This window comes from Aotus nancymaae, unplaced genomic scaffold, assembly GCF_030222135.1.
Source record: "Aotus nancymaae isolate 86718 unplaced genomic scaffold, 86718_ANA_hifiasm-v0.15.2.pri h1tg000008l, whole genome shotgun sequence".
Lineage (NCBI taxonomy): Eukaryota > Metazoa > Chordata > Mammalia > Primates > Aotidae > Aotus > Aotus nancymaae.
Genome location: NW_026988419.1, coordinates 11,359,355 through 11,373,291, shown reverse-complemented (window position 1 = coordinate 11,373,291; position 13,937 = coordinate 11,359,355). Strand labels below are relative to the sequence as shown.

Sequence of the window (13,937 nt, the reverse complement as noted above, 5' to 3'; positions counted from 1 at the left end):
CTGGAGAATTCTAGATTGAAGTAAAAAAGGAAATTAGGATATAAAACAAGGAGGATTGACTGAAGCTTAGCTTCAGAAAAAAGAAAGGTCTAATATCTCCCTACAAAACAAGATAGAAACTTATAGCTCAATTAAGTATTTAAAACTATGATTTTATAACTGACTGATTACAGTAACATGCCTGGCCTACGGCAAAAATAAGCTTCTCATTGTTTCCTAATGTTCATACTGCACTGATATCAATACTTGTCTATTTTAACTTTTGTTTTTTGAGACGGAGTTTCGCTCTTGTTGCCCAGGCTGGAGTACAACGGTGCGATCTCGGCTCACCATAACCTCTGCCTCCCGGGGGTTCAAGCGATTCTCCTGCCTCAGCCTCCCGAGTAGCTGGGATTACAGGCATGCTCCACCAGTCCTGGCCAATGTTTGTATTTTTAGTAGAGACGAGGTTTCTCCATGTTGTTCAGGCTGGTCTCGAACTCCCAACCTCAGGTGATCCACTTGCCTCAGCCTCCCAAACTGCTGGGATTACAGGCGTGAGCCACCGTCCCTGGCTCATTTTAACTCTTACAGGAGAACAGATCTTTGTTGCATGTACTGTATCTCAGAGTATCACAGATAGAGTATGCACCCTCAGATATTTTGAATACTCGTATTACAGATTTTTCTTTCATTTTAAACTGACCTCAGAAGCTATAACTGTTGGACCATAATAGATTCTTAAACGTTTTCTAAAAATACTGTTATTTTAGTATTTCTCAATGATGAATACATGTCAAATGTAGAAAATCAAAGCTAAACCTCAGTTATTTCAAACTCATGCAACATGAACTCTCATCAATAATCTTGTTTTATCAATAAGGAAAAGAATGGGATCTTGCTATGCAGGAGTAATCCGTTACAGTGCAGTGCTCTGATGTCTGAGGAGCACATCTGACTTTCAGAACTTACCCTGCACTCTGCTAGTGCATTTCTCCGACACTCCACTGGGCTTTTACCCAACAATGCAGCTTCACACACAGACACCACATCTGTATGTTGCACACACTGGCCTAACGCAGGGAAAGGGTGGATTCTACCCACAGAGACAGATAGTGCTTTCTACTTTATTAAACATTAAAGCACAATGGATATTCCCTGTGGAGGACTAAAGAACACCAGGGGAGGTGAAAGGGATACTTGGGAAGAGAATCATACAACAGAGACCAATCTTCACAAGAATGGTTCAATATTGATTTCCAGGGAGGAGCAGGGCATGGTCAGCTCAAATTTGGTGATAACGTCAGGATGAAGGACCCCAAGCTTCCCGATGCTTTGACCCCTGGCAAAGATCTCTGCACATCGCCCGGGGAAGAAAGCAGGCCCTGAAAAAGAGAAAGTGAGAGAAAAATCAATGTTTCTTCTGGCAAAAATGTCAATAGACATTTAACACTAAAAGCTCACTAGTCTACTTTAAAAAAAAAAACTATTCGTCTTTAAACCACTGGCTATGAAAAGAGAATGCTTCCTCATACTTTCTAGTATTTAAAAGAAGGATTTGCTATCAAGAAACTCTTGCAAGAAAAAATTAGGGGCAAATACGAAAATAGGGTCCTGTGTTTTTGGTGACAGGGGCCCGAGCAGGAAGGATGAAATCATGGAGGCTGCTGAAGGAACATAGTCAGAAAGGGGAACTCTGCCTGCATTTGAAACTGGTCCTAAAATGGACAAAAGGAAAAATAATGAAATATAAAACTGATGAATTTGCATGGGAAAAACCAGTTTTCAAACAGGTTTTTCCATAGCGACACTCACCAGGTAAGACATCGACACTGAATTCATTTGCTCTGCACAATGTCACTCTTTCTCACCTTATTAGAGAAAGAAACCAGGAGCCACAGTGTCATAGGCAGGCAACATGGGAACCACACCTCTGACGACAGGCCATGCTACCAGAATGCAACCCACATTCCTGTCTAAAAAGAGCTTTCTAAATAGTTCTGGAACATCAACTGTAAAACCACAGCAAAGGCCAGCCCAACACAAGCCTGGGATGATACCTCATTTACTTCAAGATGGGCAGAAAGTTCTCTCTTGATCTGGGTGCCAATGCACTGATACAGCTTAGCAAGGCAGTAACAGTTCTTGAGGTTTACAGAGCCAAAAACGAACATACAGGCCCACTCCATACTCATTAAATAACCAGTGCCAAAGGAGTTTATCAATGCTCTGTCCTCTCCTGAAGTTTACAAACCTGCTGACTCATTGCTCTCACCACCAACTTGAAAAGGGATCAGGCCCGCAGCTCCTGACTGATTCAAAAGAAACATTTACTGGCATGAACTATAAATACCCATGCAGAGCTGGGCCACAGCTTCCAGCCCACCGCTTCAGAGTGAGTGCATTATTGATGAAAGAGTAAACTGCTGAGTCTCTACTAATGGTTCCAAGGTCAGCATCCTTAAGAAATACAGAATCAGGTTGGAGGGGAGGGGAATCCGCTACCTTCAAGTTAGTACCATAGACACAAAGGACAATTACATATATTTCTCGACCAGCAGAGAAGTATCTTTGTTTATATTTCTTGGGGAAGACCTGGAAAACATTCTAACATTTAAACATTGTCATTCTTAAGTAAACCCAAAGCAACAGAAGTGAAATACTAAGGTAGCCTCTTTTTCACATCTCTCCAAACTCAACAATTCTGCCTCCCTATCTTTTAAAGCAAGAATTTCAGTGAGTGCATTTAACTGTCTAGCTCTGTGCACTAATCCACACTTGAGGTGAGGGACAGGGAGGGAAACCAGATAAACAATGAAGAAACCAAACCCAACTAATAATACAGAGCCTTAGTGTGATATGAATATTACCAAATCTGATAAAGATGACGCATTTTAATCCTATCAAAATGAAAATCTAACTTAAAAGACAAAACTCTCCTCCCCTCGACTCCCCAAAACAAAAGAAAAATCTTCAAATGACACATAAGTGAAGATTATATATAAGGTGTTGATGGTAAGCAATATAATCCAGAACTGGAAGGACTGCTGGGAACTATTTATCCCAGCACCCAGCACCCCTTTACAGAGCTAGACTTGAATGCAACCATACTATCTGAAAAAAAAGACACCAGCCTGCTGTGCTCTTTTTTCAAATTTTATTTTATTAATAGATTCAGGGGGTGCGTGTTCAAGCTTGTTACCTGGGTATATTGTGTGATGCTGAGGTTTGACACCAGCCTATTTTTAAAGGACACTCAGAAAGGAAATGTTCAAGATCTTCCCTGATAACTTTGCTGCGCTTAAGAATCCTCATTGTACCAAAATTCATCCTTTCATCTATCTTCAATTCCAATTTGATTGGATTCATTTTTACTGAAGCATAAAACCAAACTATTTTAGAATCTAAGCCAGATGTGCTAGCTCTGACAATGTTAGCAAAATAAAGCCTAAGAGATAAGAGCTTAGAATTTTTACTTCATAAAAGTAATGAATCAGCACTTTTTAGCAAAATTCAGTTATATTCTTCTTCAGTTGCCAGTTCTACCTCTCTCCGGAAGTTTGGATTAAACTTTGCTTTAGCTCATTAACTGGACAAAAATATTTGTGTCGCTAAATATAATTTTCTCTCTTTCCAAAGGAAAGCAAAAAGAACTAAAATTCACATTATGCTTTACTTAAAACATATCCAAGTATGTTAGTATTCTACATAATGTAAATATCAAAAGCTCTCACCGGGGCACAAAGACCGTGTAAGCCAGTGCAGCATCTCAAACTGCTCCGGGGTCAGAAGGCCTTGCGGCCCAATGGAGCTGACAGCACATACCGGAGACTGCTGCCCTATCGTCCAATACTAATCAGCCTCCCATACCAATTCACATGTAAAAATAAAGCCTGCTGCCCTAACATCCAATATTAACAACCTTCCCTACCAACCCTCAGGTAAAAACGAAGCCTGCTGCCCTATCATCCAATACTAATCATCCTCCCCTACCAACCCACACGTAAAAATGAAGCCCAAACACTTTATATCTGACCTTGTGAAAAGTGAAAAAAATGGTAAGTTAAAATTGTCATCACAGGTTAAACACTTCCTGTGCTTTTCTTATCCACTCTGTTCGGCAAGGCTGAGGTTCTGTCCTCCTCATACACAAATTGAGAGGTACGCACACAAAAGGTCCTTTAAGCTGACCATCAGTACAACAGAGAGAACCTTAAAAAATGTGCCACTTGACAGATACTATATGTAAACTAGAAATACTGAAGAAAAATATGATGTTACTAAAACACAAGCATTTCTTAGTGCTTTTGAAAACCTTTAAGGTTCAAAGCAAATTTTGCAGGCAGAAGTGAAACACTTCAAAGGACAGAAGAGAGAATAACTACCTCACTAACAAAACAAGTGCGATACAGCTGACTTGGGCAACAATTAGGCTCTAGAGTTCAAAGATGAGAGCATCTCCACTGTCAGGAGAAAGGGGGTGGCTGAGCGCAGTAACTCCGGCAGATCAATGTCATCATAGTGCTCTAGCTAGGACTAACGCATCTTAAAGCAAAGCATTTCCAGAAATGAAAACAGTCACATCTCGATGGAACAAAATGTGGATCTACGCTTGTGAAAAATCAGACCTGGGTGATAGACAAAGGCTAACCTTATAGCATCCACAAACGAAAACATACTTTTAGAGAAAGAGCAGCGTGCTAGGTCTAGAAACGTAAAGTTGCCAATTCAAAGAAAAGCACATTGCTTTGTGAAATGGGAATTCTAAAATTCAAATTCTATAAAGGACATTAGTTTTCTTTTTTTCATGTATTTAACTGCAGAGTTCCTAGCTTACTGGTGTTTCAAGACAAGGAGTACTACAATTTTCAATCTGGGCCCAAAATGTTCCCCCGCAAAAAGCCTCCCAGTCCACTTTTCTACCTCCTTCCTTACACTGGTTAAACTCTCAGCTTTGCTCCTATCTATCACAGTAAATGGCTTCCAACACAAAACAGTAGGGAAATAGTGTTCTCTGTTGAAATATATGTGAAAGTCTGGACAAAAGAAACATCAGGTAAGCAAAAGTAAGAATTCAATTTCCAAAACTTAGTGGGGTGTTAGTAAGTCCCTTAATTAAAGCCTTTGTAGCATCTCCTAGAGGTCTGTAATTGTCTCTGTGCTCAAACGGCAGGACCACTCTGAGGACCTTGGGGGTAATTCCTGGGCCCGTAATCCAGCACAGCACCCAGTCTTTAGCACATTTTCTGGCTAATTGACCATCAAAGAGTTTGTGAGCTCCCTCTCTTGCTCAATGCTAAACACTTTTCACAGTTTCTTTTTGCCTCATCTTTTTTTTTCTTAAGAGTAATATTATAGGCCCAAAGTTTGCATAAGCTTTACACATAGAGTCATTCCTGTAATTTTAGGGAGCATCGGAAGTAGAAGCTTAAGGTGGTAACTGAGCAGACCCCCTAATCTGAAAACATTAGAAGGCATTATCAAGCCCCTTCTTAATCAGGGTCTTCATTCCTGATCTTAATCCCTCTGCCACTGGCTATATTTAGCTCGTTCATTTGGTACTTTATTTGGCCCATCTGTAAAAAGTTATCTACTCATACAATTTTACTTTTCCCTTTTTTTTTTACATTACTAATACATGTTGTGAGGCTCAAACCCAAATATTGTACTGCTTGCATGATACTTAACCATCCAAAATTTCTGCAATAAAGAGATAAGAACAAAATATAAAGGGAGGCAGGGAACACTGGAAAAGGAATGTCCATATGTCACATATGTCATAGCAAACAGCAGAAACTATTATGAGTTTTAACTACACATAACTCTCCAACTTCAGGAATGAAATAAAAAATACAGAATCATGTAGACATTGTAAGCCGCTGGGCCAACTGAATGTACTGTAAATCCCTCTAAGTGACTGATTATGTACTATGGAGTGAAGGGAGAAATAATCATTTCACAGGCTGACTCTAAGGGCATCTACCCAAGCCCTTCTCCTCCCAGAAAAGGGGAAAAAACAACTCCAGTGTTCCATTCTGGGGTGAAATTGACAAGGCAAAGAGTAAAATGAGGCTGGAACCATAATTTCCTACAGAGGAGGAGCTTCCTCCTGGTTTCCCACTAGTTTGCTGAGAATGCAGAAACAGGAATTGTAGAACTCTGCTGCCAGCCCATCAACATCACCTTCCTTTTCTAAATAATGTTGATTTAAAGAAAGAGATAGAATATAGAGACTATAAAACTAAACACACACTTATCCCACGTGAGTGTGGTGTCCTACTTAAGGGTGGTTGTTCTCAAAGTTTTAGAACCAGCAGTTTTTTGAGGGCACCAATGGAGTTACACCAAGGGGAGAACTCAAGGGGAAAACAGTACAATGTAGGTAAGACATTAGCTTATAAAAGGAAAGAAAAAGGCTTAGGAATATGAGGAGGCAAAAAAAAAAACTATTGAGATATAAACACAAAACATTTTTCAGATCCTGGCACACTCAGTTGAGAGAAAATGTTCTGTGTTGATATCTTGATAGTGATTTGCTCTCTGCAAAGACCATTTAATTTGTAAGTGGAGACTGAATAATTTCCAACTGGTAATATAAAACACCCATTTTCCCCAGATGTACACAATTCTTCACCTTGCATTTGAAGTGAAATATTTATGGTACCTAAAGTCTGTAAAGAGAGGGGACCTAATCCCTTGAGTTTAATGGCCATCTTTCATCCCGTTCTGAAGATCAAAAGAAAGAAAAACCCCTTACACAACTTTACAGTGCTAATCCCAACACACCTGCAGACACCATTAACTCTTAAAGTGAAGGCAACTGGATGCGAGGGAACCGGTACCTATTTAACCCCACAGCATGGAACTCAGGGAGCCCATGACGCAGCAACATTCTATCAAGACAGGGCAGGGAACACTATTACAAATAAGGACAGGATCCAGTAGGACCTTATGCTTAAAAAGAAAGCAGCAAAACCCACATTACCTAGTCTTCTAAGTAATCAAGCAATGTCCTCAATAAGTAACCATCTTTTAAAAATTACCACAATCTCCTTATGACTAAAGATTGAGAATCGTAACTCCAGAATTTCCTGGTCTTAATTTGTGTAGAGAAATTTATCATTTATCATTTATTTCTGTGGTTTTTGCTTTTTAACATTTCTTTCGAAACATTTAGGTAATTAGCAGGGTGAATACAAAATGATTAAATAGCAAATGCTGGGGAGATGTTGAGATCTATTTTAAAGTCTAATCTTAACTCTGTATCTCTCATGCACACATACACACTCATATTTTAAAACCTAAAGGAGGTCATGAATGTTGGAAGAGCTTCAAAATGACCCAGCTAATTGCAACTTTAAATCCATCTCAAATTGTGTAAAACCAAAGGATTTTTACCTCTAGGTTAAAAAGTACTCTGTCAGTCTGTTTTGAAAAATTATGTTCTTAAATAATGCCATCATCCTATATTTGTCTGACACCCTTATCATTTTCCCTCAAAATTTTCACACTTCTTCAATATGTATAGAATATATTTAGAACAACAACTTCAAAAATAAAAGAAATCACTCTGCCTTCCTGGGCCAACAAATGGTTCTTTATCTAGTCTTTTGCCTGAAAAAATCTTAAAGGAGGCGATTTCTCAAGCCAAAAGGAATAACTTATTGCTTCCTCCAGAAGTACAGTGAAATAATTAAAAAGAGACTGTGGTGGGGCTAATTAAGAATGGAAATGTTGACTATATGAGATTGTATCCATAATTTCACTATTAGTTAACTTACTCAATTGAGACCTTTAGCTAACTTTGTGCAAACATCCCTTTAAACATGTAATTTTGATAGATGTTTTAGTTTCAGAGTAAGATTTCAGGTGACAAATAGGGCATGTAAGAGAAAAAGGAGGCAGGGCAGGGTGACTCACGCCTGTATTCCTGTCACTTTGGGAGGCCGAGGCAGGCAGGTCATAAGGTCAGGAGATCAAGATCATCCTGGCCAACATGGTGAAACTCCGTCTCTACTAAAATACAAAAAAATTAGCTGGGTGTGGTGGCATGGACCTGTAACCCCAGCTATTCGGGAGGCTGAGGCAGGAGAATCACTTGAACCAGGAGGTGGAGGTTTCAGTGAGCCGAGACTGCACCCCTGCACTCCAGCCTGGGTGACAGAGTGAGACTCTGTCTAAAAAAGAAAAAAAAAGGAAAGAATAATGAAATTGTAAAAACATGGTACCCCGCTTTCTATTCATCACTTCTCCCAGTAAAAGCACTAAGCCATTCCCATTGCAGCCCTGGCCAAGCCCTTTGTGGGACAGACAAGTTACAGATGGGAAAAAGTGAAGCACAAGGAGATTAGGAGGCTTGCCCTAGGCAAGAAATAGTAGAGGCTGGAGAGCAAGCTAAAGGTGAAGAAGGGCCGTGGAATCGGCTCCTCTGTGTGTGGCCCACAGGCACATAAGGCCTACAGCAGAATGTTTTTAAGCTTTTGGTCAAGCTGTCCATTTCACGTTTGCAAACTTCTTCTGGTTTAAAATTAAATAAACAAACAAAACTTAAGAGAAAAAAGACTGACAGTTCATCATCTCTCTCATCTCTCACCTTAGGACATACCCAGGTAGGCTCTGCAATATTAGCATAGCATAATACTGACAAAAACCTAGAGCCTTCCATGGAAAACAGAACTATTTATTTTTTAAATCCCATATAATGCAGGTACTTGTATGAATCAATTTCAGATTCTTGAAACAAAGCTGGAATTATTTCAGAAGACAAGTACCACAGGGACACCATCTGAAGGCAAAGAAAAAGAGCTGAAATGTTAGAACCTATGGCAGAGATTCCTTCTGAATTTAAACTCCTGCAGAATCTTAAAACTGGAAATGACCCTGGAAGCCACCCTGTCCATTTTCTTCACTTGATATACGAGAAAATAGATACTAGACAGGTTAAGAAAACTGTAGGTAAGAGCGGAATTGAGATCAGAAATCAGGTTTTCCTGAAATCCGGTCTGCAACTCATCCAATGTTGCTTTCCTGAAGCCAGACCTAGGATCTACTCCAGATTTACTCTGAAGAGTGATTTACACATTCCGAAATGCTTTAACAAATTCTTGCATCTGCCTCTCCTGACAACCCTAGGGTGTCAACGGGACAGATATCGTCATTGCCATTTTACAGATGAAGAAACTGGGGTGAAGGAATTAAGTCTTTAATCACATGGATTAAAGTGACAGAAGAACTTATTGCAACACTCAGTGTCATACTGACTCTATCACAGTTGATTAGCATGCATCCTAGGGTTTTACAAACAACATATTCATTATATATATGAATATTGTATACAATATTCATATTTGAATATGAACATTCATATATTATATAATATTGCATATAAATATATAATATTCATTATTATATTATACATAAATATACAATATTCATTATATAAACATAATAGTCATATATAATATTCATTATATATAATATATATAATATTTATAATGAACTAATGTCTATTCCATCTTGGGAACTGCTTTTTCAACTGAGTTTATATTCACATCTAAAGACATTTTAATCATATTCCATTATATTTATATATCACAGTTGTCAACTTATTCTTTAAGTATTTCATCTTGGAGTTGCTTCCTATTATTCATTAGTATAAATAAGGTTTCTATAAGCTTATAGTCTGTCTTGGATTACCTCTCTTTTCTAAAAGTAGAACTAAAGTCAGGCATGGCGGTGCACACCTGCAATCCTAGTGCTTTGGGAGGCTGAGGCAGGAGGATAGCTTGAGATCAGGTGGTCAAAACTAGCCTGGCAACATAGTGAGATCTCATCTCAAAAAAAAAAAATAGTACTACACAGGTAAAAAGAAAATGAATCATCATATAGCTCTTTATATAGCAAAATGTTAAACAACGCACGACTAGTGGTACTGGCAACAAACCACAAATAATAGAAGATTATATCGATGTCATCTTATACAACACCAATAAAACACTTTCTTCTGCCTAACAACACTACTGCCTTAAAAAAAATTCCACTGGTAGGAAAAAAAAATGCCTCAAATCAACCTAGGAAAATAATTCCAAGAGGAAATCTTTGTTCAGAGAATGTAATTCACAAACTTAAAGCCTTTAGGGATTAAGAGAGTGACTATAAACCTTTATCTTCTGGAAGGTGAGTGACAAAGTACAGTGACTCAGAAGGGGGAAAATGAGGGTCTTGGGTCTGTGAAGGGAAGGAGGAAAGTACATCTATGACACACACAAAAAAACCTATAAGGCAGGAAGGGCCACAGGGGTCTGGAGACATCTTACTTGGCCTCGTACGACCCTCAGCAGGAAGATCACATTCCTGACCCACAGCCCATGAGAGCCAACAAGTGCTCAGGCATATTTCCAAGGTTGCCCAAGTCATCCAAACGAATGACAGCATTCACTTCTCAAAGAGGCCAAGGTCAGGCCACAGCTATTCAACCCCAGTGTTAAACAAAATAATTGGTCAAAATCAAACCACAACTGAGACCTCAGCGAAGTTAACAGCCCTCCTATCATTTTTATGAAGGTACTGGGAATACTTTAAATGAATGTCAATCTGTTGGATTTCTGCAATGATGTAACATATATAGAAGAGTAATTTTAGCTAAAAAGCAGAAAGGAGTCTCTCCAAACAAAGCACAATATGGGGAGAGAAGAAATGTGCTGGCCGATGAATGAAACTCTGGAGAAGACAGGTATCTAATGGATGTTCAGTTATTCCCCACTGCCACAAAAGTCCGTGGTAAAAGAAACATTTCTAATTTTTAAACCAAGCAGATTATGAACATATTTTTAAAAATTAGAGCAAGCATTTAGTTATTAAAGGTTTCTAGAATCTTGCTTGTTACAAAGAAATACTAGGAAAATGTCAAAAAAAAGTGGTTTTTTCAACAATCTTCTCATTTCCTACCATTAACAGATAAGCTATTAGCTTCTGAGCAGTTGAAGTCAAAAGACAGTTGACAAACTAAAATATATATATATATATATAGCAGATGTATATCATGAAGAGTTGATAGCCACACTACATAAAAGGTTGCTAAAAACAGAGAAGACTGACAAACCTAAAGAAATAATGAGCAAGGCAGGTGGAACACAGAAAAGGGAATAAAAATGTCCTTGTGAACACATAAATATGTTTACACTCTGCTCACAAGGGAAATTCAACTAAAACTACAGTGAGACACCACTTCCCATCTGAAAGACTAGCAAAGACAGAAAGTCTAGTGACCACGGCTGTGGAGAAATAAGTTCTCTCAAGTGTTGCTGCTGTGTTTGTACAATGTTGAACTAGAAATCCTATGGAGGGTGTCTGGCAGTGTCTGGTGAAAATATGAATTTATTTACTTTGTCCCAGTGATCCCATACTTCTAGGTCTCTGTCCCAAAGATACACTGGCATTACCAAATAACATGTGCACAAGACTTCGCTGTAACACAATCTGTTACAGCAAAAGATTGGAAACAACTCAATGTTTACCAACAGGAAATTAGTTGATCACACCGTGGAACTCCATGCAATGGAGTACCCAACAGAAGTCAAACGGAACGAGGAAGATCTCTACATGCTGCTACAGAATGATCTCCAGTGTAGGCTGTCAGGTAAAATGAAGCAAGGTACAGAACAGTGTGTAAAGTATCAGCCCCTCAGATGAGAAAGTGGAAGAGAATATGAACACACATACCCATGTGTGTGCACACATACATTAGAAGGATAAACTGAAGACTAATACAAATCATACCCTATAGAGGCAGGGATGGAACAGTGTAGAGGATGGAACAGAGGTGGAAGCCAGAGTTCCCTCAACTTAATTTGTACTTAAAATGTAGACTATAAATAAGGTCTATATTTATATAAATTTTTATTATAAAAATTTTTATTATAAAAATTTATATTTATATAAATTTTTATAATAAAAATTTATATAAATATAGACCTTATTTATAGTCTACATTTTAAGTACAAATAGTAATAAAGATAAATTTTAAATGCTTTCAATAAGCATATTGTTGTTTAAATGCTTTCAATAAGCCAGAGTTCCCTCAACTTAATTTGTACTTAAATATATAAAGTATATATTTGTACTTAAATATATATTTGTACTATACATATAGACCTTATTTATAGTCTATATTTTAAGTACAAAAAGTAATAAAGATAAATTTTAAATGCTTTCAATAAGCATATTGTTGACAATAGTATCAGTATTTTTATTTTGAAACTATGATAGATAAATAGATAAACAGAATGAGCAAACAAACAATAATGCAAATTCGGGTGCAGGGGCTCATACGGTAATCCTTGCACTTTGGGAGGCCGAGGTGGGGCAGATCACTTGAGGTCAGGAGTCCAGACCAGCCTGTCCAACATGACAAAACCCCATCTCTACTAAAAATACAAAAAAATTAGTCGAGTGTGGTGGTAGACATCCATAATCCAGCTACTCAGGAGGCTGAGGCAGGAGAATTGCTTGAACTCAGGAGGCAGAGGTTGCAGTGAGCCAAGATCACACCACTGCACTCCAGCCCGGGGGACAGAGCAAGATTCTGTCTCCAAAACAAAACAGAGCAAAGAGCAATAATGTAAATTCACTAGGAACCAAGATTCTCAATAAAGAAAAAGAGCTAAACTAACACAGAAACAGAAAACCATACACTGCATGTTCTCACTCATAAGTGAGCATTGAACAATGAGAACACGTGGACAGACGGAGGGGAACACCACACACCAGGACCTGTTGCGGGGTGGGGGACAAAGGGAGAGAACTTAGAAGTCACTAGATACAGCAAAGCACCAGGGCATAGGTATACCTATGTAACAAACATGCACGTCCTGCACATGTATCCCAGAACTTAAAGTAAAATTAAAAAAATTTTTTTTAAATATTATTCAACATTATTTTTTTTAAAAAAATGAAAAAGAGCTAAAGTCATATATCTTACATAAAAATCCTCAAATCATGAAAATGTCTGCAGAAACTCAATGCTTTTTCTTAAAAAAAAAAAAGTTTTCTGCAGCCTTGCCTACTAAAAATCCCTGGAAACAACAACTTTCTCAGGAGCAACAAGCAACCTTAACATCCAGACTGTGATCTAAATTTGATTTCTTACTGAAAAGAACCAGGACCAGATGGAGAAATATGCCAGATTTGAGGAAGAAACGTTAGGTAAGCCCAGAAATATATTTCCTACATTACCACCCCCTTTCAAAAAAGCCCCACTATATACAACCATTTTCTCCCCTTCATTTTAACAAGAACGTCTCTATCAATAAAGGCTTTGTAAGACTTTAAAAGTCTTTATCCCCCTCTTTTCCAGAACAATTCAGCCATAAAGGAGCTGAAGAGGCAGAAATCCCTACCTGGAGGGGTGAGGAGATAAAAACTGTGTGTCCCAGGGCAGAGAGAGAAATCTAGCATGGGGTGTCAGAGCCCAAGGGGCGGGGGGGCATCCACAAGTGAGTGGAGAGAGTCCTGTGGGGGAATCAGAGGCTCAGTGATGAGCGGGGCAAACCTGCAGAGAAGATGAGGAAGAAGAGAGTTCAGCTACATGCAGGGGCATAGATCAAGTAAGTAAATAAACTGAGACTAATGGGAGCTAGTTGTCTCAGTGTTGGAGAAGAGAGGTACCAATATGGATCAGGAGAAAACTGGAATAAACCGTAAAGTGTTAGGCTGGAACTGGACATACTGTAGACTTATGGTCCTATATATACATATGGATCTATGTTTGTGTACATACATATGTATGTACATAAACAATACAGATGCTTAGATGCAGGTGTGTGTGAGTGTGTGCGGACAGGCACGCATCATGCCCAATCCTCCCTCAGTCCTCTGAGAAGAAGGTCTTGGAAAAGCAACCCTCCCCTGCCATAACAATAATCACACCTTGCACCCTAGATCTTGGCTTCGAGATACCA

At 38.7% G+C, this 13,937-nt stretch overlaps 1 protein-coding gene across 1 annotated transcript in view; it reads right to left on the bottom strand.

Annotated features, from left to right (window-relative positions):
• Positions 1 to 1,090: 1,090 nt before the first annotated feature.
• FARSB (phenylalanyl-tRNA synthetase subunit beta) overlaps positions 1,091 to 13,937 on the bottom strand; it is a 78,444-nt gene continuing 65,597 nt past the window's right edge. The window contains exon 17 of the mRNA XM_012446273.2: positions 1,091 to 1,364. Coding sequence (XP_012301696.2) covers positions 1,213 to 1,364 — 152 coding nt within the window. The 3' untranslated portion in view covers positions 1,091 to 1,212. The remainder of the gene's footprint in view (positions 1,365 to 13,937) is intronic.